General features: G+C 50.0%; 1 protein-coding gene across 1 annotated transcript in view; it reads right to left on the bottom strand.

Annotated features, from left to right (window-relative positions):
• The window catches only part of DGAT2 (diacylglycerol O-acyltransferase 2), a 33,998-nt gene extending 15,076 nt beyond the window's left edge, over positions 1-18,922 (bottom strand). The window contains exons 1-2 of the mRNA XM_003780888.3: positions 18,544-18,922; positions 4,084-4,212 (exon numbers count right to left, since the gene is read on the bottom strand). Coding sequence (XP_003780936.1) covers positions 4,084-4,212; positions 18,544-18,664 — 250 coding nt within the window. The 5' untranslated portion in view covers positions 18,665-18,922. The remainder of the gene's footprint in view (positions 1-4,083; positions 4,213-18,543) is intronic.
• Between the last annotated feature and the right edge of the window lie 7,489 nt (positions 18,923-26,411).

Below are 26,411 nucleotides of genomic sequence, written 5' to 3' on the forward strand. Positions count from 1 at the left end.
TCCACAAGCCTAAGGGCAGGGAAATGGTGGACCCTTGGTGCCCCCAGTCCAGTTCTGTTCTAGACTCCTGAGCCAGTCTCTCGGCAGGATAGCTAAAAACAGGGTAACTCTCAGAAGTGGCAGTGAACACACAGTGCCCAGATTTTTAGGGCCAGCTTAGGAATATGACATCACAGATAGGGAAGATGAGTCCCTAGGGAAGCCTTTGCAGCCTATAAGATTCCATTAAAAGCAAACTGTGAAATAAATTTAAGGCTCTTGGTGAACAGCCATGACTAAGTGAAGGCTGCTAACAAAGTCATACTGCATAGCAGTTTGCCACGGATTCCATTTCTTAGGCCTAGAAAAGGGACCACTCTAGTCCCCCACACTTCACAGGTACCCAAGCTCCTCAGAAACTAGGGGGATGCTGCTGGTGAACCTTTGCAGGGCCTATGAGGTCCTGGCTAGGGGGTCTCAGCAGCTTGAAATCCTAGCTACCTGCAAACCCTTCTCTCAAAGAAGCGGTTCTCAACCTGTGGGTTGTGACTCACAGGAACTGTATTAAAGGGCCGTGGCATTAGGACAGTTGAGAACCACTGTCTCAAGGCATGGAGATACCAAAAGGAACTGAGCCCTAGGCCTCACAGCCTAGAGGGCTGCCCTCTCTGGGAAGGTGGGTAACACTAAGGCAGCCTAGGTAGAGAAGAGACCTGACTGGGAATCCAGAGACTGCGTTCTAGTCCCGGCCTTCCTCAGCTGGAGAAGGCCCCCTCCAGAGCCCTGTATGTCCACAGCCCTCTTTGACACTCTCTCATCGGCATCTACTTCCCCCAGTAGATGCCCTCCAGGCGACAACCCTTCAGCTTCTGAGCTCCTTGGGAGGGGAAACCAGGCCAGATTAATCTCTAGGTCAACACAGGAAAGGTTTATTGAGCAAAAGGATGAACTAAAGTCACCAAATGACCTTCCTTTCTCAGAGCCTAATCCTTGTCCTCTGAGCACAGGCTTCCAGTTCTATCCTCTCTGGTCATGGGGCTATAGCAGGAACCAGCACTGCTGAGTCCATGACACACAAGTAACGTGCTTAAAAGGTGTCACTTGCTCCACACACAGAAGCCTTGGAACCACCTTCACATGTCACCCCCTCCCCACGCATCATCATGGCCCACAAAGAAGCTTATGATACAAAGGTCTGGAGCCCAAGGCCTATGGTACAGAACAGTCTGTGGATGCTCAGTGGCAGGGGAGGCCGCAACATGGCCTGTTGGGAGCGTGGACTCTGGGACTAAGCAGACCAGCAGTCTTGGCCTTGCCACTTACTGACCATGCCCTGTTCCTTAATTTCCTTACAGGGGATTGGGGAAATTAAATGACATGATATTTGAACTTAACACAAAGCCTGGCACATATTTAAGTGTCTATGGACTTGGATGGGGAAACAAATGACATTTAAATTTTCATTCAACACTTATAGGAATTTAGCATTTCCTTCACTTATGAGTGTAACAAACCTCAGAAGTATAATAGATAACAAAAGTTTTTCATATCACATTATACAGTTGCAAATATCTGGAGAAATCACTTATTCTCATCATTACTTAAGAATTATGATAATTAAGGGCCAGGCATGGTAGCTCAGGCCTGTAATCCTAGTACTCTAGAGTACTCTAGGAGGCTGAGGCGGGTGAACTGCTTGAGCTCAGGAATTCGAGACCAGCCTAAACAATTCCAAGACCCAATCTCTACTAAAAATAGAAAAACTAAGGTTAAGAGGATCTTCTGAGCCCAAGAACATGAGGTTGTTGTGAGCTATGATGCCATAGCACTCTACTCATGGTGCCAGAGTAAGATTCTGTCTCAAAAAGCAAAAAACAAACAAAAAAAGAATGGTAGCAATTATTATATCTGCTACTAGATCTTTTTATTTAATAAAAAGGTACATGTGTCACTATATGTCTGATTAGGTTTTCTAATGTGTATTTATATTTCAGTATCATTTGTTTCCTTTGAAATTCAACATATTTTGTATAACACATTTAAAAATACCAAGAAGAGCTATAGGCTTCTCATCAGAATGCCAGAGGGCCCCACAGCATAAAAATGGTGAAACGCTTGTGGTCTACAAAGAGGCCAATGAGGTCACCGAAGCCTTTGCAATGTCATGTGAGCTTGTGCCAGCAGGTTTGAGAGGCACAGGGAGGGAGCGTGGGGCTGCTCAAAGTAGTAGTTAGCAGCAGCTAGCAGACACGCCTGTCCAACCAGGCCTGGCTGCCACCCACACCAGGGGGTTAAGACGACACTGGGCCAGTTTCCGGGCTGTGGCTGGGCCTGTTTAATTGCTAACCTACAGCTTGGGGCCAGCTCCCATCAAGGTGCTTGCCTCCCCAGCAGCCAAGCCCTGACCCTCCAAATCAGGGATGGTGGCTTCTGGGTATAACCGGAAACAAAGGCAAATGGCACAGCAGACTAGGGGTCTTGGATACTAGGGTCCCTGGGTTCTTGTCTAGTCCTGTTATTTTCTTCTCATGTGACCCTGAACCAGGCTCCATCCCACTGCTCCTCTGCTTCCAATGTGAACAAGGACAGGGTTGCACTGCGCTCTCTATTCCAGGAGTCTAATAAGTGGCCAAATGTAAGTTGGGAGTTTGAGGGAGCCAGTTTAATTTGTTGTTCTTCCCAAATAAGTGTTTGGTTTTTTTGAGTCTGTATGTCCCTGTAAGAATCTGAGGACACCTATGGCCCTACTCTCCAGAAAAATGTGCATACAGCCTTGTATTTTTTGCATCTCATTTTAGGGGTTCACAGGTCCACAAAGCAGGTCTACTAATTCTGGGCTCCAGTAAGATGGGTTCCTTGAGGAGTGCACTGGGCTTCTGCTCAAATCCCAACTCTCCATGAGCTTCACAGCCTCAGGTAGTCAGTGAACTTCTGTGAGTTTCCACTTCCTCACCTGTGCAAGTGGGCACTTGAGGAAAGACACATCTGCAGCCTGGTACACTATGGGGTTTGATAAACAGAACCCTCGTCCCATCCTTTGCCCTGCACCTACTGAAAGGACAGCTACAGCTGCTCAACCCTGACATGTCCCGATGATCCCCTACCAGCCTATCTAGTGTGCAAGAGGGGGTCACCAAAGGGGCTTGCACACAGGTCCAGACATGCACACTATGATGCTTCACACTAGATGCTTCAGCCTGTCCTGACGTGCTGGGGAGGCTACTGCTAATGCTGAGGACACAGGGGTCTAGGTATAGAGAAGAAACTTCTAAAAGAGCAGGGGGTGGCCCACGTATGGGCCCTACTCTCCTCCCAGACTATCCACATCATCCTGACCCTGGCCGGGATACAATCCAAGGAGTGAGGGTACCTGGACAGACCTGTAGAAGAAGATACCAGAGCACTGATGTGGGCAGTGCTGAGAGACAGAGGGAGCAGCCTTGGGAAGAAGCTGCAGAATGTGTTCCGCAGAGAGTGGGTGAGGGCTGGAGGTGGGGTCTCAGGGCACCACCCATGCAATGGGGCCACCACAACCAGGTCCTATGCCAGCTGCTCTCATTCCTGTCTTCAGTTCCCACAAAAGCCATGTGAAATAGGCTTTCCCCCACATTCCAGATGAGGAAACAAACATTCAGAGAGCTCAAATAACCTGTATAAGGTCAGAGAGCTTGTTTGTAGGAGATTAATGACTACCTGGCACCATGCCATCCCAAGGCAAAACCATATAGCTGTTGGAAAATGTTTGTTGGTGGGCGGGTGGCACTATGGGAAAAGCACAGGCTTTAGGGATCCTACAGACCTGGATTCAAATCTGTATCATCTTGGCCAAGTTACTTACCTTCTCTCAGGCCTGAGGTTTCCCATCTGTAAATGGGAACCGTACCACCACATCCCACTGAATCTCACTGAGTCCTCACATATGCCTAGGAAGAGCACTTAATCTGGGACTCAAAAGGTGAGAGTTAACGGGGGATGCAACGAGTCAGCCTGTGTACAGGCTACTCTTACCTTCTCACCTCCACAGAGCAGAGCTCCTGCTCTAAACCTCTGTTGGGGAGGTGGCCCCTGTCTGCTCACCCATTCTCCCTCCAAGCCCCAGCTTACCCAACACAAGGAAAGACAGGACCCATTGTAGCACTGAGATGACCTGTAGCTGCTTTTCCACCTTGGACCTATTGAGCCAGGTGATGGAGAAGAGGTCCTGGAGGGCAGAGAGGATACTGGAGCCTGCGCCTGCAGTAGAGGAGAAAGGTCAGCCTATGGTCATCCTCCCTTCCAGCCTCAGGGTTCCCAACATTAACCCATCTCCCACAGGCTCCTTTCTAGATGTTGAGAGGATTATGGGCTACAGAATCCGACAGACCTGGGTTCAGATCCCAGCCCTTCACCCAATAGCTTTGAAACTCTGGGCTGTTCACATGCTTCCCTGTGCCCCAGTTTCTATATATATATGATAGGAATGGTGTCTCCCTTGTAGGGCCATTTTGGAAACCAAATGAGGTATCTAAAGAAAACATCCCAGGGGCTGGGCCTTGGGGAGGCTCTCCATAATTACCAGTTCTCTTCCCTCCCCTCCACCCAGTAAAACTCCTGTACTTATCCTTTATCTGCATCTAGAACAAATATTTAATCTTTGCTAACTGTGTCTGTAAGGCCAAGGACAGAGGTTCAACATCCAATTTGCAATGTTTTTTCCCCCTGGTGTACTTTGAGCATCCCCAATCCCTGCCCTGCCCCCATTATGCCTGAAACTTCTACTCCTTCTCCAAGGACCTGAGCCCCCTTGTTCCCAGCCCCTCATGCCTACTCCCCATTACTACCACCTTCAGAGAGATTTACACTTTCAACTTCATCTCAGTGCCCAAAATGTGGAGCCCAAAAAGGACTCAGGTGGGAACCTTTGTTTCCCCAAGGGGCCCAATGGCCAGTAGCTTCAGGCAGCCTGGAGGACACTGCAGGCTGTAATTACATTTGCTACCAAGCAAACGCCAAGCCTGGAAATGAGGGCAAGATGTGCCCCCAGGATGACTCCCTGGACTCCAACAGTTGGCAAGCACTGGGACCAGGAAGTCTGGTGACTGAAGGAAAGGCAGCACCAAGGAAGAGCAGAGTGGAGGTCCCAATCCATACCCTACTCCTTCTAGCAGCTAGACTTCTACTGAGCCCCACCCCATACCCTATGCTCAGCACATCTTCACTGAATGCCTCCTACGTGCTGGTCAAACATTCCTTCACACTACCCACTCTGTGCAAAGCTCAGAGCACAGATGATCTAGTCATAATCTTGTCCTTGAGGATCTAACGACCTTTCACCCTAGCCTATAAGCTAGGAGCAAGGAGGGAGAGGGGTGCAGAGCCTTACCCTCAAGACTTGCTTTTCTTCAAAATCTATAGAGCAACAAAGTCACAGCAGAGTTTAGAAAGAGAAGTGCCCCTCAACAGCTAAAAGTCAACAATTGCTTTGTTGTCATTTTAGGAGGCAAGAAGGAAATGCTAGGTCTCAGGGTGGACACAAAGTCCTATCCCCTTTACTGGGCCTGATGGATCAGAGGAAAGGGCTTGGTGTAGCAGAAGAGTCAGACCCAGCTCTAAACCTTAGTTCTACTCACTGTGTGACCTCACAAGCAAGCCCACAGCACTCACTGCCATATCCGTAGTGCATGGCACCTATGGGGTACTGAGTAGTATCTAACAATCCACAGGCATAACTAGGGTGGAGGTGGCAGTATGTGAACTCACAAAAGCAAACAGAGAGGCTTGACAACAAAGCCATTCCACAGGTTTGACTCATAATTGCCCCTTTCTATAAAAATCCTACCATCATAGGACCTTCCCACCTCCAGACCTGGCCAATAGCCCATCCTGAAGCCTGAGGCCCTCTGGAGTTATCTAGTATAATGTAATTAGACAGCCAGGCAGACTGAGGTCCAAAGAGGGACACTGGAACACTGAGAAGATGGAAGAGCCGTGAAACCCAAAACTCCTCCCTTTTCCCCATAGTAGCTACTGAGTGCAAAGGCCTATGCAAAGGGAACATGGCAGGTCCGAGGGTGGGCCATGCTCAGGGCCTGGTTAACTTGCCTGGCAGTGCAGCCTGACAAATGACTTAGTCACATGCTTATACATGAGGGTCTTTCATTCGGGCCTACATGTGGGGACAGGCATGAGTGAGTATAGGAAGGAGGGAAGTTAAGGTCCAAGCACAGGCCTGAACCCCAAATCCGAGGGCTAGCTGGCCAAGTCATCTCCCAGTCGCTGGCTCTGCATACTGAGCTATGCAGGAGAAACAGAAGCAGGGGTAGGTGAGGCCTTCTGTATCTGCGGTAAGTTGTATACCCTGGCTACAGACAAGACAAAATGTACTCTAGCACTTTCCCGCACAGTGTGGTCTGAGAATGGCAGCATCAGCATCACCTGTGAGCTAGTTGGAAATGCAGGATCTTGGGCCCCAGCCTGGATCTACTGAATCAAAATCTGCATTTTAATAAGATTCCCATGTGATTAAGTTGGAAAAACACTACTACTTAAAGCACCTCAGTGCAAAGACAGGTAGGACAAGACAGGGGATGGGCGTGAGACAGCTAGAAGCCACCACCTCCTGCTTTGTAGGAAAAAAAGGCAAGGCAGTGGAGAGACGGCCATCAGACGTCTTCTCATGGCTGTTTCTGACTGCAGATAGGACTCTGAGGCCAATGGTTTGAGTGTTTAGGGAAAAGGTGCCTTGGGAGTCATCTTATCTAGCCTCCTACCTTTGGGTCAGGGCCAACCAGCTGTGTTAGGGCACCACTCCTGGTTGGGGGAGAAGTGTGGAATCACACTGATGACATTTCCTCAACTGGAACAACAGAGAAGACCTTAAAGCCAGAGGAAGAACAAGGTTCTGCTCTGGCTGTTCCCCAGTCTCCTTGGACTCCCTTCTGCAGGGCTCAGGGCTTCCAAAAGCACTTGCATAGACACCTGGTCTCCTGTGACTCCGTTATCAGCAATCCCCATTTTTTTCTTTTCACAGATAGTAGTATACTGCACTCTCAAAGATGACCGAGAGTGAACTCTCCAAAGAAGGCAGCACAACCACCCCATGTTGATGGTGATACCTGGCCAAGGTCCTTCAGCCAGAAGATGGCAGAGCTGGACTCAATTCAATCCCATCTTCCAGGTCGGCTTCTGCCCCCATGCTGCAGATTCCCCAAGTTCCTTCTCTCTTTTCCCACAACAAAGTTGGCGGAGGTGGGAAAAAATGAATGACCTATTTTTCTTCAGAGGGGTATGCCAGGAATAAGTATCTTGTGCTGCAGATAAAGTGGCAGCAGGTCTTAGGGTTCCAGTCCCAGCTCTGCCACCAACTTTTATGTCAACTTGGCCAAGCATTTCACCTTTCAGGCTTCAGTTTCCACATCTACAAAGTGGGGGCAAGGAGGGTGAACTCTATGATCTTTGGTGTCCACCCTTCTGAGGACTCCCAGCCTGATATTAAGACCTAGGCCTCACCTCCTTGCAGCAGCCCTGGCGTAGCTGTCTGGGCAGTGAGAAGCAAGGGTGCAGTTAGGCATCCCTAGGTCACTGCCAGCCCTTGCTACCCAGCTGTCAACACTTCCTCTGCCCCAGCTACAGCTGGGAGGGGTCTGGCAGGAGCTGGTGAGGATGCCAATGCTGCAATCAGATGCCACCACCTTCACTCCCAGCCTGTTTCCAACTCTTAGGTGGGGCCACAATGGAGCCTAAGCATCCAGCCAAGTCCCAGATCCAATCTGCTCCCTTGCCACCCTGAGCACACCCACACTCTCACAGCACCAGTTCTACCTGGACATACCCCTCTGCCAGTGACTCCAGGACTGCTACTTGCTTTGTCTGCGTGCCCAGAGCCCTGCACAGGGCCTCACCAGAAAAGGAGCTCACAGAGGTTTTACTGTGTGGCTGTAAATTCATAAGCCACGGAGGTACCTGCAAGCCTGGATGCCCAAGTTTGGCTGGGCTGCTGGGCAGGAGGGCTGCTCAGAGATGGGGCTAAGCCTTTCTCTCTAAGCACAGGTTTCCCCTCCTATGATAGGAACAGAACCTCCATACCTATAGGTGCTTCTGTTTTGTGGGGAGAGATGAGACAGGCCAAAGAAGAAAAATTATCTGGCAGCCAATTCAAATAGCTGCTCCCGGCATCACTTATTTTGCCCAGCTCATTTACTCCTACACTTGGCAAGGGCAGAGGGAGCAGAACTGCCAGAGAGACCTGAAGCCGCTTTCTTACCATCCAGAAAGCAATCCCTTTCCCCTGTGTCTACACAGGGCCCCAGTGCCACCAGGAAGCTAGACAAGGCAGGGACTGACAGCTCCACTTCAGAGAGAAGGAACCTGAGTGAGGCGAAGCCAAAAGAAGCTAAATCACTTGTGTGAGGTCAGGGTGCAGGGAGCCACATCCCTCATCATCTCTCCAGTGATTGCCTATTGAGGGCTGGTCCCCACTGAATAAGCCAGTCCACACCCAGGCTTCAGGAACACACTCTGACTAAGGAAGGGTACCTGCTCTGCCTGCCACCATGGCCAAAGTCTCACAGGGATGTTCTCATGTAGACAGGCGGTGCATGCAATGTGCACTGCCCCTGTGTGCTCCACATGTCGAGCTCCCACAGCTGCCCATACCTGTGTGGCCACAGACCCTAAGTCCCAGGGCCTAGCACAGGCTCATGGTGGTGATGGGTGTATCTGAATACCTTCTTCCTCAAAATCTGATATCACAGTAACCAGGAAGGCTGCACTTCAGGGTTGATGAAACCACTGTTTTCCTGGGGTCCTTCTCACATATTCCTGAGGGTAGCAGAGTTTGAGCCCCAACCCCTTAGATCTGACAAGGGCCCTGGGCTGACTCTGCCCCTGTGCTCTCAGACAAGTCACTTAACCTATCTCAGCTTGAGTTTTCTCACATGCAAAATGAGGGTAACAATCACCAGCTCTGGGGCTGCTGGGAACATTAAATTTTGAAAATGTGCATGAGGTACATTTGGAGTTGTCAGGTGATTAGAGGTGGTAACTACCATCTACTAGTGTGGGGAGGAGCATAAACAATAAGCAAAACCAGAGTTTTTTAAGAAGTGCAAGGTCACCAGTTGTGTGTTATGAGCAGGGGCAGCAGAGTAAGGGTAGTGCAGGGGAGTCTCCAAAAAGGCCATGAGGCCGCACCAGGGTCCTGAAGATCTGAGAGGCAAAGAGGAGGAAAGTGGGCACTGTGGTCGGAGGGCACTGCCAGAACAAAGATGTGGAGGGAGTGGTAATGAGGCAGGCCAAGGCTCCCCAGCCCAGACAGGGGGCTGCATGATTGCCCAAAACAGAAGCAAAGAATAGAGAAGCTGGAATGAGTAGTTAAAGGTGGCTTTCTGGAGGAGGGGTGTGGGGACAGAGATAAGGTCCAAAGCATGGAGCATTTACAAGGCGTCAAGTATTAACATAAGCCACTAGGGAAATAGTGAACACAGCATATAATGACCTGGCTGTTAGGAAGCTTAACATCTGCTGAGGGAGAAAGAAACCACAGATGTATTAAGGTATGATATCAGGTCAGGCAGTGATGGGCACTATGAATAAAAATAATTTCGGCAAATGAGATAGAAGGGCAAGCAGCATTGAGCACACACCAGGAATCAGGGGGTGGGCAGGTCAAGGCTGCCTCTGGACAGCCCACTCTACTACTGGCACTGGAGGAGGCAGAGTCAGGAAAGCCTGGCCACTCACTCACAGGAAATGTGGCCAGGATAAGGCTTCCTAGGCAAGCCTCAGTTTCCTCATCTGTACGGTGGAGCTAATAGCTACCTCACCAGATTGTTGTGAGATTTAAGTGAGATAATGTATACACAAGAGCTTCATACAAAGTAAAAATGTGCATGAATGCTGCTTAATAGCCAAGTGAGTCTTGGTGGCCTCTCCTGGGCAAAACAATGCCTGCCCTACCTGAGAGCAGAGGTGAAGGTGACAGATGACTTAGGATTCAAACTCTGGCTCTGATTCTTACTTGCTGTGAGACCTTGCAACACATTTCTCCCTTCCTGAGAGTCAGTGTCCTCCTTAGCTATGACCCAGGACTGCTGTAAGGAATCTGATTATCCTAGGGAAGGGAGCCAGAAAGATGCTGGTGAGGCAGCAGAGATATGAACAGCCTCCTGGGCTCCTTGTGTGTGTGGGATCATCCTGCTCACAAGCCCCAGCCCCAGGGATACCAGATCTGGGTCCTATCTGGACCTAATCTCTGCCCTAGACCTTGGGATCATCCTGCTCACAAGCCCCAGCCCTGGGGATACCAGATCTGGGTCCTATCTGGACCTAATCTCTGCCCTAGACCTAGGTGAATGAGGAAATCACCTCCAAGTTCCCCTAAAGGGCTGAGTACAAGTTGCTTGGAGAGGAATGGCCATACTGACCCCTGGCATATCCTTCCAGCCTCAAAGAGGCCCAGGAAGCTAGGTCAAGTGCCAAAGATATGCCACTTCATCCAGGTCAGAGATGAGCTCTCTTCCAGGCCCCCTAAAGCAGGCATGTTTCAGCAAGAGTCCACACGTGATAAAAGAGTCAGTTGTGGAAGAGCTCCAGCTTCAGAGGGTCATGCCTGCTGCTATTAGAGTCCCAGTCCAGCCCTGCACATGAAGTTGTCTAGAAAGGTTTCCTTTCCCCCCATTCAGGTTGGATTGACTATACCCCCATATGACTCCATCTCACCCCTGTACTCAGCCTTCTCTCATTATGGGAAAGGGTATGTGTTTTCATGGACCATGTCTCATGCATCTGGGTCCCTATGTCCAGCACAGGGCCAGGCAGGGCAGGTGCTTGGTTAAGTGTCTCCTGAACTGAATGCTTGAGGGGACTATGATGGTAAACAGGGTCTGGACAAGAACACAGATACCCCATTTCAAAGCTGACTGACCTGTGCCATGACAGAGGGTCAAACAGAGCATTCTCAGGAATTGGGAAGGAAAAGTCTCCTCCAGCTGGAGGTGTTGGTTAGTTACAGAGGTAAGAGCAAAGGCCCCAGAGGAAGGGAGAGGGGGATGGAGCCCAAACATCAACATTCATACAACAGTGCTTTCCAAGCGCCCTTCACATGCCAGGCTCTGCACTAGAAGGAGGGTTTCCAGGTCCTAACCCTCCTCTGCTTTTTGGGTATTTGCTGGAGGCAGAGTTCTGCTCCTGGGTTGCCTGTCCCAGATGGGACTGGGGGGACAAGGCTGTAAATAATTATGTACAGAGGGTCGGTCAGGGCCAGGAATCCAGGGTAGGCCCCCAGCCCAGCAGGAGGGAGTTCTTAGGGATGTCATCCAGGAGGAAAACAGCTCAGGAGCGGAGTCCTGCAAATGGCATCAGCAAAGCCCTGGAAGGAAGAGAGACTGTGAGGAATTAACTGTAGTTTAGTCAGGCTGAAGCACATAAACTGTGTGAGTCTAGTTGATAAAGTGGAGAAGAGGGCTTGACACCTATAGTACAGTGGTTATGGTATCAGCCATATACACCGAGGCTGGTGGGTTCAAACCTGGCCCAGTCCTGCCAAACAACAATGACAACTACAACAAAAAATTAGCTGGGCGTTGTGGTGGGCACCTGCAGTCCCAGCTACTTGGGAGGCTTAAGCCCAAGAGTTTGAGGTTGGTGTGAGCTATGATGCCACAGCACTCTACTGAAGGTGGCATAGTGAGACTCTGTCTCAAAAAAATAAAGAGGGAGGGGAAAGAAAGTGAAGAGGCTGGGCACAGTGGCTCACAACCATAATCCCAACACTCTGAGAAGCCAAGGCAGGTGGATCACTTGAGCTCACAAGTTCGAGACCAGCCTGAGCAAGAGTGAGACCCCATCCTCATCTCTAAAAAACAGCCAGGAGTTGTGGCAGGTGCCTGTAGTTCCAGCTACTTAGGAGTCTGAGGCAAGAGGATGCCTTGAGCCCAGGAGTTTGAGGTTGCTATGAACTATGATGCCATGGCATTCTACCAGGAGTAAGAAAGTGAGACTCTGGAAAGAAAGAAAAGAAAGAGGAGAGGGAGGCATCATGAAGGACTGGAATGTCAGGCCAGGGAGTCCTGGTCTCCACCCAAAGGCCAGGAAGAGAGCCAACCAATGCTGCCATTCTCTTTACCAACTTTGAGAAGGTGCCTATAAGGCCTGACCCAGATATCTAGCCACCCACCTGGTCCGAATACCAGGCAGGTAAATTCTTTTCTGGAAAGACTAACAATCGCCCTTAAGTGTTCTATTTTGCAAATTAGGTGTCCTTAAAGTGGGACCTATTGGGACATCTGGCCCAAAAGGGAAGCCACACTCCTGGAAAGCCACCACATGGCCATGCTTGGTAAGCTGGGTGGGAAGTACCTGTTCGGTCCATCAGGATCCTGCATGAACTGTCAGTCCTCAGGGTCTGCTGCAGGGAGCCAGGCATGCTGGCTCTACTAAGACCTGTGGGAACTCTAGGCCTCTTCCTTCCCTCTCAGTTTCCCCACTGGTACTAAATTAAGGAGTTGGGGTGGATCCGCTGAAATCTGAGATCCTGCCAACTTAGCCTACTGTGTTCTACTAGAATTCATTAGTGAATTTTTATCCACAGAAGATACCCCTAAAGCAGCTGCCCTCAACCTTTTTGGCACCAGGTACCAGTTTCATAGAAGACAATTTTTCCATGGACGGAGATGGGGCCGCAGGATTGGGATGGGACAGGAGGCAGAGTTCAGGCAGTGATGTGAGCAATGCGGAGTGGCTATAAATACAGACGAAGCTTCACTTGCTCCCACCACTCACCTCCTGCTGTGTGGCTTGGTCCCTAATAGGTCATAGACCAGAGCACTTTTCACACCAGGGAGTGGTTTTATGGAACACAATTTTTCCACAGATGGGGTTGGGGGAGACAGGAGGCAGAAGAGCTCAGGCAGTAATGCTGTGCAGCCTGGCCCTTAGCCCAGGGGTTGGGGATCGCAGCCCCAAAGGAAATATAAGCCCCTCTTTGGGCTTTTCCAGAGGCCTAGATTTTTATGTATTTGGTGTTTATGAAGCAGGGTAGAATCCTGAAAGGTAAGTCCAAGGAAGTGAGGCTCTTAGGATGCCATGTTCCTGGTACTCTGAAGCTACAACTGCGCCCTGGACATGACTACTGAAGATCCCAGTGGCCCAATTTCCCCTCTCCCATCCTCTGATCTAGCGTATTCAAATAGTTACTAAAGTGGGAGGGATTGCCATAGTGACATTACTAGCTTGTGGGTATATCACCAAGGAATCTCCAACATAGGCCCCTATCACAAGAAGCATGAGGACACAAGTTCTTCTGGGGCACTTACCTTGGCTCCAGGCAATATGAGAGCCACATTTCCACAAGAAGTTGAGGACAAGAATGAGGAAGTGGTTGACCTCATAGGCCAACAGCAGTCAGAGGCGAGAATGGAAATATGTTTCTCCAGCAGAGCTAGAAGGAACCCAAGGGCATCTTCTCATCTAGTCCTCACTGAATAGATGAGGTAGCTGAAGCCCCAAGTGGGCAGGGTCATGCCCAAAGTCACACATGAAACAGGCAGAACCCAGAACTGCTAACTCCGCTTGAATAAGGAAAGGAGTTCACATTACTTGCTTCTGTTGATTTGCCCAAAAGGTTCTCAGGTTCAGCCTCCTTGGGCGTGCACTGTAATCTGTGCAGACAGACTTATCACACTTTTGCCCATTTTATAGATGAAGAGACAGAGTCAGGAAGGGGTAGTGGGTAAGGTTACAGAGCAGTTTGATGGCAGAGTAGGGGGCTAGACAGACCCCAGACCTGACTTCTACCCCTGGTCCTGGCCATGGGCTCTCAAATAGGCCAGCACCAGCTTCATACCAGGAAGTCCCAAAAGTATGGAGGCCAAGAAACTGACTGCACCAGGTTCTTTTCCCAAGAGCTCTCGAGTCTTCCTCCCCATGTGGAGGTAGGGGGCCAGCGCACCCTCTGCCTCCCGTATCTCTACCTCTAGGCACTCCAGGACCTCAGCGCAGGTTGGTCACTCACAGGGTCTGCAGTCAGAGGTCTGAGCCTCTCCCGCTCAAATCTCAGGCCTCTATTTAGGCTATTCCCTGTACCTGAATGTTCCTGCCTACCCTGCTAACTCCTATTCTTTCAAGGTCCAGACTGAATGTCTCCTCTTTCAGGAAACCTTCTCTGATCCTAGGGTGATGAGGTTCCTCCACCCTCACCTTCGCGTTTCCACAGTTCCTCTTGCTTCCTTCCCTGTCATTGCTCAGATGCACTGTCATCTTGTATACATTCCCCCGGTCTCACTTCCTCAAAAGGTCTATGCCTGACATGCAGGAGATGCTCAGTCAATAAACTGAAGGGCCCATGCCCCAAGTCCCCACTGCTGTGAAGCCTTCCTGCATGCCCCTGAGGTAGGTCTGCCACTCTCCACTGTGTGCAGGGCCTGTTGCACATGTCACGCAGGACAAATGACAAGGACAAACATGACCACCACAAGTTATAGTTTATAAAGCACTTTCCACTCATATTAACTCTAACTCTCACATCTTTGAGAATCCAAGGATTTTGACCACATTTTCCAGATATGGGAAGTGAGATCCCCACAGAGGAAGTGAGGCACCTAGTCATGTCCCAGAAAAAAGGCAGGACTGAGATTCTGACTCTCGTGCTTCTAAGCTCTGGAAGCAATGAGGCAGACCATGGTGAGCCTGGCTCCACTCACTTGGCACTCAGCTCCAGAGCCAGCTCTTTGCCAGACTGTGGGTATCTCCAGAACAGGGAATAGCTACAACCCCTGTACCCAGCACAGAAGGGTACAGTACAGAGGTAGCCTGAGAAAGGCTCAAGAAATCACACTGAAGTTAAAAGCAGGGCATCCTGCCAAGAAAATCAGGGCAGTCTCATCAATGATTCATTCATTCAACAAATATTTACTGAGTACCTACTACCTGCTATGCACTGTGCTGGATGCCAGAAACATAACACTGAGAAAGACTGAGAAGGTCCCTGTACCCAAGGGGCTGATATTCTTATGGGGGAGACAATTAGTTCCACAAACAAGTACACATGATAATTTGGGTAATGATAAGTGCTACAAAAGTAAAACAAGATGTGGTGATTGGGGGTGAATCTCTCAATGGGGCAGCCAGGGAAGGCCTCTGAGAGGAGAACTCAATGTTCAGAATCCAGCTTTACAAAGATCTGAGCAGAAGGGTGGCCCACACAAAGGCCAAGATGAGACTAAATCAGAGCAATGCCATTGGACCAGGCAGACCACCGTGTGGGTAGGAAAGGGCATTGTAAAGCAGCAGGGTTGCCCATGTGGGGTTTCACAGTCTGAAGGCTTAGCTCACATGGTAGCCAAGGCTCTGGGGGCTGCTGGTGTGGCTATCCACCAGGGCAAGCTGGGGGCACCTCCTCAAAAGGCTTGAGAAGGGATGAACTGTCACTCTCTCACAGAGACTAAGAGGGAACTTCGTGCATTCAGCAAAGCATTGAGCACCTAGCTTAGGCATACAGATCCTGTGCTCAGCCCTCTGTGACCTCACCACACTTCTCCTGGTTTAAGGAGGCAAGCCAAGACTGGGTTCTTATCTGGTTTTGCTAACCCTGAAAAAGTCTCTTCACTGTGGGGACCTCAGTGTTCCCACCTGGAACATGAGGGTTGGGCCAGATCCAGCACTAACAGTTATGTTTTTATGACTCAAGTACTTGCTGCAGAATTTGGGGGCAGGAGGGGAGTGGTGGAGCAGGATTTCCACACCAGCCACCACGTCACTCAGCCTGCTAATAAAATATCACTCTTGGCCCTTCTTTCCCAGCCCAGATGAGCTCTTGGTAACACAACCTGACAGTGGTGTCTATATAGCTGGGGAAGAGATGAAGAGGAGAGGGAGGCTACATAGAATTGAAGGAGGGAGGGCACATGAAGAGTGATGTTCTCATTCTGTGATTGAGGACTGGCCTAGGCGCCTGTCAACCCTCAGTTCCAGAGTTGTCCCCAACAATCTACACATTTAGTTTCAAGCACATCCTCACCCACTCCAACCTGCTACAATCCTCAACAGCTGTTAGAAAGGATTCCTCCAGTACATAAAAACTTAATAATACATATACATAATCCCACCCTGTTTCTGGCCTTGCTCTTTGGAGCAACACACAATAAATCAGCTGAGAATTTTACTGGGACCACTACCATCTCATGCTGGGTCCTGTGCTGAACCCTGAGGATATAGGCAGGTGGGTGAATAAAGAGCCCAGTCCAAAGGCAAAGAAAGGAATGCAGATGGACAAGCTTCCAAGCCTCCACAGGACAGTCCTTCAGAGATTAGAAAATACCAACACAGACTTCCCCCTTCCCCTGGCAGGCACTACCCACCCATGCTCCCACAGCTGACCTTTTCTTTTAACCAAGAAACCAGATGCCAAGGTATCTATTCAATCTCTCACCTATCATAGGATTTCCCTTCACAGAATCCATGGTCTCTCTTTGAATATCGCCACTGACAGCGTGTTCACCACCTCACAACAGTGGGATCTTATCCGCAGAGGCAAACTAGGCCACTGGGGAGTGTCTTCAAGGACCAAGGATGTAGAAAGCAGGTCTAATGGAGATGCCCAGATAACACAAATTTGCTTCAGCACCCTCCCTCCCTTACCCCACCCAGTCTTTCACCAAAGTAGACTGCAGCAAGGTAAACTGACTGGTTTGCATTTCATACCAGCCCTTCCTACATTCTATGATGTAACTCCTTGCACCCAATAAGGAAAAGACATGTTTTCAGGATCTAATAACATGGGGAAATGCTCCTGATATAATACTAGGGTATTAAGCGACTTAGTTAAAACTGTTTGCTAGAGTACAAATTCTCCTGAGTAACAAACTCCAGGGTCACTGGCCCTTGGAAGACTCAGTTCACAGACAGTGGACAGCAGAGCCAAGGGAAGGGCATCTCGAGGAAGAAGCACTATAGATAGCATCTCAATCCCATTACCTAGAGCAAAAATATTTTAAAAGCAGAAACATGGTAAAGTCCCTTCCTTTCCTGTTAAGGACATCAAGGGGCACAAGGGAATGGAAAAGGACTTGTAAAATGAGACAAGGGACTGTCAGAGGCTTTGGGGTTGGGGGTACAGGGCAGCTCAAGCTGCCTGCCCCAAGATGGCCACAGCAGCTCGATACTTCTCCAAGGGCCATGAGCAGCCCAGACCAAGAGGGGAAGATAAGCACAGTGATAATCATATCACTGTGAGCAATGTCAATGCCCAGGACACAGTTAATCTGTGATGCAGCTTTAGGCTGGGTTGCTCCATAGCCACTAGAATACTATAAATGACTTTCATTAACAGAAAGAATACTCATGATGTAACATTAAGAGAGAAAAAAACAAGATTCAGAACAGCATATGTTCAATTTTATCTATAAAATGTGTGTAAAGAAAATAATAAAGAAATACACTAAAATGCTAATAGGAAGCTATCTTTGGATAGTCAATTTCCCAGCAATTTTCACTTTCTTCTTGTCTATATTGTTCAAAATTCCCATAATTAGCACATTTTATTTTTATAACAAGGTGGGTGGAGTAGGTGATTGTTAGTAACTAAAGAAAAAATTCCAAGTCAAAGAGACTCAGCAAGCAGTACAAAGGCTTAGGAGGAGGGAGAGAGGCTTTATGCAAAACAAACACTCAGACCAGGACGGCCTGAAGACTTCCCAGGTCTCCCATCTGGGATTTGTGTTTAATCCCTTGGTAAAGGCATCTGCTGAAAGAAAACCATGGGCATGCTCTCTTCCACCTCAGTTTCCCCCAATACAGGTTAAGAGATGTGGGGGTGGAAAGGATGCTCTTCCTTGCTTGTGAAAAACTGTGGAGATTGATCTCAATTTTGCCTGATTCACTGAGGGCCTCAGTTGGACCCTGGAGGACATTCAGGGTTCTCCACGCTACCTTCTGAAATATGCCAGGCTCAGATTTCCTGTGGAGTGGGCTTCTGAGCCTGGGTTGGAGGACGGGGGTGGAAGGGTGTCACACCTGTCCCAGCCAGGTATGTTCCCTGGAGATTGCAAAAGCCTTGCCACCTGCTCCATCCAGTCTCTCACTGCCAAAGCTTGTTCCACCTGCTGAAGGGTAGCGAACTGCCAGGAACAGAACTGGGGGTTGGAGAGGAGTTTTTGAATATCTGTAATAACTGAAAAGGGTGGGTGGTATTACTCCTACATCACAAATGAGGGGAACAAGCCGGAGAAGGGGAAGTAATGCAACAGAGGTAGCAAAAATTGATGAATGCCAGAGTGGAAAATGAACCTGGATATGACTGCGATGCCAGGCTGCCTGAATAGGATTAGGTAGGCATTATTTTTCCCTCAGCCCCGACCCAAATGATGAGAGAGTAGGAGAGTGAGAGGAGCGAGCTTCTCCAAAAGAAAAGGAATTGAGACCTCAACCTGCAGGGGCAATTCCTCCAGCAACGTGCGCTCTTCTCATGAACACCCACTAGCCTGCCACAGAGCCCCTTGCGGAAAACATTGCAGGTTCATAACCCCAGGATGACAGCCCCAAGGCCCTGCAGACCCCTATACCGTGACAGCTCACCCCACAGACACTCACCCCATCTCCCAGATCCCTCACGTGATAGCGCTGATCCTCCTTTCGGGCTCTTACTCCGGGCAGCCTCGGCCCGGCGCTCACCTCGCAGGACCCCAGAGTAGGCGGCTATGAGGGTCTTCATGCTGAAGCCGGTACAGGTCACGGCCCTGCCGGAAGCCGCCTTACCCCGCGCCCCTGGCCCATGCCCCGGCCGCCGGGGCCAGGGCTTCGCGCAAAGCACGGGAGCCCCGGAACGGCGCCGGAGAGGGGCCGGCTACTGTACACGGAGCGGGAGCGGGCGGTCCGTTGCGGCGCCAAATGAGCAGCCGAAAGCAGAGCCGCGGCGGCAGCCACTGCGCTCGCCCGCGGAGCGCCGCACTTTATAACCTCACAACGGGGCGGGCCGCGACGCGGACGGGGCGGGGTGGGCCGTTCCAACCCGCCGCCGCACCGCCGCCTCGAGGGGGGAGAGCGCCCGAGCCTTGGCTCCGCGCGGGCCCAGGGCCACACCGGGGGCCTGCTCCACACGGATTAGGTGGAGTCGTATGTGACGTGAGCTCCGATTCCCCGCTCCAGGGCGTGCCTGGTTACTACTGCCCGCCCTTCAGTTCTCCCCTAGGACGCCCCCCCCCCCGAGATTGGTACGGCCGGCAGCTAGAACGTGGGCCGGGAAAAGTGAGCACGTGCAGGGCAGGCAGAGGGCGTGCGAGGGCCTGTGTTTGGCCTCTTTCGGCCGGGCTCTCTTTTGGTTCCTGACGGGAACATTTCTCATGTGGTCAGTGGTGTACATCAGGATCAGTTAGGTTAGGGCTCGGCTCCTAAACCACTGCAGATGCCCCTGACTTTCCAGCTGTTCATCAAGAAACCTCACAGAGGCTCGGCACCCGTAGCTCAGTGAGTAAGGCGCCGGCCACATTCACGGAGGCTGACAGGTTCGAGCCCAGCCCAGGCCTGCTAAACAACAATAAAAACTGCAACCAAAAAAATAATAAAATAGCCAGGTGTTGTGGCGGGCGCCTTTAGTCCCAGCTACTTGGGAGGCTGAAGCAAGAGAACTGTGTAAGCCCAAGAGTTGGAGGTTGCTGTAAACTGTGACGCCACAGCACTCTACCCAGGGCAAAAGCTTGAGACTCTGTCTCAAAAAAGAAAAAAAAAAGAAAGAAAGAAAAAGAAACCTCACAGAGCATCCTTGCTGGGTACTGGGGACCCGGCCAGATCAGCCCAGGCTCTGCCCTTGGGCTGCTCATATTGATGAGGGTCTTGAGAGGTGGCAGAAAGGCCACACCAGACACTGGCAACAACACTGGGACAAGAAAGGAGCTGGAGGACTATGGGACCACAGAGGAGAGCGTACCCTGCCCTGGGTTAGGGTGTGGGTGTACTTCCCAGAGAGACAGATGCACAGCAGATTTGGAATCAGACAGACCTGGAGTCCCATTCCTGCCCTACTTTCCTTGAGGCTCATTTTCCATATTTGTAAAATGTGAATAATAACTATTAATTTGTGATGTGCTTTGAGAAGTAAAGATAAGGTATGAAAAAAATCCTAGGTAGTGGCTTGGGGCCTGTAGTTCAGGCGGCTAAGGTGCCAGCCACATACACCAGAGCTGGTGGGTTCAAATCCAGCCCAGGCCTGCCAAACAACAATGACAACTACAACAGAAAAATGGCCGGGCACTGTGGCAGGTGCCTGTAGTCCCAGCTACCTGGGAGGCTGAGGCAAGAGAATCACATAAGTCCAGGAGTTGATGGTTGCTGTGAGCTATAACACCATAGCACTCTACCCAGGGCGACAGCTTGAGACTCTGTCTCAAAAAAAAAAAAAAAAAAAAAATCCTAGGTAGTGTCTAAAACATGAAATGTTCCAAAGTATTTTTATTGCCTATTAATGAGTAGGAATTTTGCTAAAGTGAGGGGGATATGAGGCCTGATCTAAGGAAGGTCTGTGAATGCCACTCTTGTGACATCAGGGTAGGAATGGGGTTCTTGAGAGAGCTTTAGTAGGGAAATGACAGTGGTCACATGACTTTTAAGAGCCCACTAGCCACAGCGGGGAAATGGACAAGACAGGACAGATTTCATGGGCATTGGCTGAGCAAGCTAGTTGTGGGTCACAGCATGAGGAGAGGGATTCTCCGCCTTTGCGGTCTTTACCAGCACTTCACAGGGGGAGGGGAGAATGACAGACATCAATCACAGTCACAGCAGCATCTGACAAATGCCACTAATAAAACCTAGAAACACTTCCATGTGTTCAACCTTCTCAAGGCCACAGGATTAAACCTCATTGAGAAAATGTTACTGAGTCATAAGTTGGCCGAAAGTAGAAAGAAAAAGCACCCTAGGCAGAGGTCCCAGTGTGTGGTGAGGCCCTGAGGCTGGGAAGGACTAGTCCTTTTTAGGAAACTGAGGGACAGCTAGTGGCCCACATGTGAGGGGGAACCATGAGGGACTGGTATATGCAAAAGCTGGAAGGTAGAAACAGGTGTAACATATTTGGGGGCAAACAGGTATAGCCAGGTTGATATCAATTATGCCAGTGAATGCTTGCATCATCTCTTGAGAGAGGGTAGCTAGCGTGAGCCTCACATGGGGGAGGAGAGCCCCAGAACATATAGAGCTAGGAGTCTTGGAAGTAAGAGTCCTACCAGTCTGGAAGACCCCAGGTGGCTTATGCTTGCTCCAGAAGGGTCTCCTAGAGCAAATGCCTTGGGCTGGAAGCCATGGCTACTCATTTGCCTCATAGTGTGATATAAAGGCAAAGCTTGGGCTAGGAAGCAGGAGGCCTTGATTCTGGCCTCTCTTCTAGTGCTAACTTGCCAAGTGTCCTTGGGCAAGTCTCTATCACTGTTTTACCGAGGTTTCAAATCTATGTTGTGAAATGGAGGTGACAGTTCCTATTTTGCTGATTTTGCTTGAGTATTTGAGGCTCAAGTGAAATCACAACATGTAAAAGGATGTTAACATGATGATATAAAAAGTAAGAGATTGTTATCTTAAATGGAAATATTTTAGGTCACTAAGGCCTGTTTGTAACATTCAGATCTAAGTTCATCTACATTTTTTTTTTTTGAGACAAAGTCTCACTTTGTCCCCCTCAGTAGAGTGTCATGATGTCATAGCTTACAACAACCTCAAACTCTTGGGTTCAAGTGATTCTCTTGCCTCAGCCTCTTGAGTAGTGGGGACTAAAGGTGCCTGCAACAACACCCAGCTATTTTTCTCTTTTTTTGGAGGTGGGGTCTTGCTCTTGCTCAGGCTAGTCTCAAACCTGTGTGAGGTCAGGACAATCTACCTACCTTGGCCTCCCAGTGTGCTACTAGGATTACAGGCATGAGCCACCACACCTGGCCTCCAAGTTCATCTACTTAAGCACATTTGTTCTGTGCATCTTCTTTGGGCCAGGCCCTGGTTCTCCAAATCATACCTAGTCTTTGGCTTCAAGGAAACCAAATGGAGAGATGGTGCCCTGAAGCACCAGTGGTTACAAGATAGCCAGACTGTATACAGGGTAACATGGGAGGCTATGCCAAGTTCATCTCTTCCCTCATTGTCTATCTACAGTGTCTGCCTCTCCACTGGGCCAGGAAATACCCAAGGCCAGGAACCTCATCATTCTACACCCCAATGTGGGGCTGGCTTGGCATAGAAGCGCCTTCCAGGTGAGTAGGACTAATGAATAAGTACAATAGAGTCATGGAGGAAGAGGAGGGGATGCGAACTGGGAGGGTCCAGAGGAAATGACATCAAGATAATGAGTCTGATTCTATGAGGCAGACAGGAAGGGGAAAGATAAAGGGCAAAGGTTACAGCATGAGCAAAGGCTTGGAGGTAGACACCACGAGCACACCCTGATGTGGCTGGAAGAAGGACATAGGCAGAGGATGGCTAGGAGATGAGACTGAACAGGTTGACAGGGACCAAATCTGCAGACCTTTGTCGTCTCCCCATGAAGTTCATAGGCACATAGGGCTTCATCCTATGGAGGATAGACTGGGGGGAGGGGGAGCGGTGTGAGCAACAGAGGCACCATGAGCAGATTGGTGGGGTAGAAGGATCACCTGGGCTGATAATGTGGCAGTAGGGCCTTCAGGAACAGGGCCATAAAATCTGGTCCCCAGTTTGGCCCCTCCCATGTGGGAACATCCACCAAAGCATACAGAGGCAAGTCCAAGTTCTGAGAGGGACAGTCATTTGCTTCAGTGCCGCCTCACAGAGTGAGCAGCCCCTGGTACCCTGACTTTCAGAACACTCCCCCACCTTGGCCTCTAGCTGTCATGCTCATGGCTACTGCTTATGCAGGTTGGTCCACTGGAATTGGATGGAAAACAAGACCCAGACTTAGAGTAGCCCAGAGTGGAAGTTTCTTGGAAGTTCCACGTGTTCTGGTGCTCGTCTCCCCCATTTGAGGAGAGCACGGGGGTGGGAGTGGGGGCTCACGCTGGGCACAGACTTCTCCTGGCCCCCTCCTCATATATCCTGACATCTCTAGGTAATGACATACTCTGCCCTGCCAGCAGGTATGTGAGCAGGGCGGCTGTGAGATTCTGTTCACCTTACCTTCATCGGCTCCCAACCCAGCCCATGGGTAAAACCAGGGGTAAGTCCAGTCATGCCTCCAGGAAGGTCTTGATTAGGGTGGGCTTTACTAAGGGTGGCTCATCCTATTACCCCTCTCAGTCACCAGCATTGTACTGCCATCAGGGATCATGTGCATGGCTTTATAGTTTGTGAAGGGATTGACACCTTCATCTCTCAGATACCTTATGGTGAAAACATTCTCCCCTTCCCCCCTTACCAATGAAGAGGGTAAGTGATTGGCCTACAAGGTAGAGAGGACACCTTCCCTGAGACAGGCACAGGGAGAAAGCCAGAAATAGTTTTATCAAGCATCCTGCTCTGTGCAGGGCCTGGCTTGTGGGAGCTACCCAGTTCTCACAGGTGCCCCACAAGTGTGGTTACCACCTAGCTTAGCAGGAAAGTGAAGTGACTTTCCCAGGACCGCACAGTGAGTATGTGACAAAGCTGGGGTTCTCAGCCAAGTCATCCTGAGCCCCAAACCCATATGCTTTCCCTCCCGCACAAGGCTGGAGAGAGCCCACCTGGAAGACCAGAACTACTGGACAAAAGCAAACCCCCATCCATTGCCTCCTTTAAGCTTCCCCCACAGCCTGGTGAGGTTGCTCCCATTTTTCTCAGGGAATCAAAGATTTTGCCAGTTGTCAGAGATGGCAATGGGATTTAAGCCACTTGTCATGTCCCAAGGCTAGAGCCCAAGGGGTTAAGCTCATTCCAGTACTCAACTCACTTGAGAGTGGGCCAGCAGAGGTTCTAGCAAGAGAGGGCAGCCTGTCACAGCCCTCTGGCCCAGAAACTCACCCATATCCTTTTCCCCATCCGGGAGTTTGCCAGCCTTAGCAGCTTTGTGGCATGGCTGCACCCTCCTGCCACTCCTTCCCTACCATTTCCAAGCCCCCTTCTATCCCTCTTCTGGGTGACTTCCCACATGCTTCTTGGTCATCAGGGCCAGATGGTATACAGCCTGGGCTGCCAGGCTAAAGAGTCTACACTTATCCTCAGAGTAATGGGGAGATATAAAGGTTTTCGGCGAGCGTGAGGTATGGTCAGGTTTAATTTTTAAAAAGATCATTGTCGAGGTAAAAACACCTTTAACTGTCACCTCCATAGCACCCTTTCTGCAAAAAGGGTGTTAGTCAGGGTCCCTGCAGAAACATCACTCAAATTGGGTAATTCAGGGAAAGTTTAGTGCAAAGACTATTTATAAAGATGTAGGCAGGGCATAGGGCAAACTCAAGGGAGGGCACAGTAGCCCAAGGCTAGAGTGTGGCCCGAAGGACCCAGGGGAGGACAGAGGTAGAGAGGGGACTGTGAGAGGGTTGCTGCCTGATAGAAACTGTGGGCTTTGCCAAAGGGGCACAGAAAACCACAGGGACTTGGCAGGGTCACTCTCTGCCTCTTCCCCCCTCCAATATTCTTCCAGGGCTTTCCATTGCCTGCAGATATGATTGGTGCACGTATCCTGGGAGAGTGCACGTGGAGAAAGATGGAAAGGAGGCCTAGGAGTAATTGGGAGGGAGAAAGCGCATGGCCCTTGGAGAACCCTCCCTTCTCTGTGTCCCCATCAGACTCCTAGCTTCTCTTCTTTCAGAACATTTGGAACTCCTGATGTTTAAACACCTATTTCTCCTTGGAAAGGCTGCTTGAGGGCCAAGGTAGATTCAGAGATCTCTCTGTGTCTTCGGGTCCAACACTTGAGATATTGGATAGAAGGGAGAGAGGGTGGGAGGCAGGTGGGGTGTGGAGGAGAGGGATGATGATGTCATAGCCTAAACTAAAGTGGTGGTAGGGCAAAGGAGAAGGGGTGGTTTTGAGAGATGCTGAGGGCTTAGAGTCTCTAGGACTTGATGGCATAGATGTAGGACAGAAAAGAAGGAAGGGGACAAATAAAGAGAGCTTTGATTTTAAACCAGAACCTAAGAGGGCAGGCCTTAGCAGGGCTTGGTAGTAGCCTCTGACCCTCAGACCTTGCATGACAGGTCTGGCCAATAGGAGGAGTAGGGCAGGCTGAGACCCTTGGGAACCAGCCATCAGAGGAGCCCCAGCCCATTTTAGAATGTTCTGTTGCAATATGTACAGAAAGCTCCCTTTGCATCATTCTGTCTGCACGTTTCTTACTCAATCCTCCCAAGGCCTTTTCCCTGCAGGGCGGGGGGGTGGCATTGAGGGAGGCTTACCTTGCACAGAGAGCTCCTGAGACATTCTTCATCTGTCCCTCTATCCGGCCCACCTTTACTGAGACCTCCTACCCAGCCCCGTGCTGGGTGCTGAGTACAGTCCCTGCTCTGGAGGAGCCTACATTCAGGAGGGAGAAAGAAGCACCTAAGGAGACAATTGCTCTTCAGCAGTAGTTTCCCAGCTTTCTTCAGCAGTGAGACCCTTTCTTCAAATGTGGCCTCATTTGGAAGCCCAAGAGGTGACAGGGAAGATGGGCAGCTCTGGTTCAGAGTGGCTCTCATAGTTCCACTTGGCCTGCCTTTTACTTGTCCAGTCCACTCCCCCTCCTTTCCAGGGCTCTGGGGAACACAGTTCAACAGTCCCACTGTACAGAGTAAGAGGTGCTATGCCAGGGGACACACTGAAGACAGTGAGGTCAGTGATCCCTGCACACAGTGGAATGTGCAGCCCCTGGTGGGACTGAGTTCAGGACTCATTTGTTGATAGATTTTTTTTTTTTTGCAGTTTTTGGCCAGGGCTGGGTTTGAACCCACCACCTCTGGTATATGGGGCTAGTGCCCTACTCCTTGAGCCCCAGGTGCTGCCCGATGGATAATTTTTATAACAATTATAAGTATGCCTAGATGAAACACTTCTATTCATCCAGACCCAGGTCCCAGACTGACTGAGCCCCAATCTTGCCACATGTTAAATGATGTGGACTGTTTGAGCTTCAGTTTCTCTGTGCTTCATTCAAATGGGAATAAGCAAAGTATTTTCCTCCTAGGGTTGTGTTAAAGATTAAAATCATAAATGTAAAGTGTCCAGTACAGAGACTAGTTTATGTCATTTCACATCTATTGTTATCAGTAGAAGTATTATGATTGAAAATAAGAATTAGGGCTTGGCGCCTGTAGTCAGCGACTAGGGTGCCAGCCACATACACCAGAGCTGGCGGGTTCAAATCCAGCCTGGACCTGCCAAACAACAATGACAACTACAATCAAAAAATAGCGGGGCATTGTGGTGGTGGGCACTTCTAGTCCCAGCTACTTGGGAGGCTGAGGCAAGAGAATCTCTTAAGCCCAGGAGTTTGAGGTTGCTGTGAGCTGTGATAACACAGCACTCTACCCAGGGCGACAAAGTGAGACTCT

Source organism: Otolemur garnettii, unplaced genomic scaffold (assembly GCF_000181295.1).
Source record: "Otolemur garnettii isolate 467f Iridium unplaced genomic scaffold, OtoGar3 scaffold00001, whole genome shotgun sequence".
NCBI classification, from domain to species: domain Eukaryota; kingdom Metazoa; phylum Chordata; class Mammalia; order Primates; family Galagidae; genus Otolemur; species Otolemur garnettii.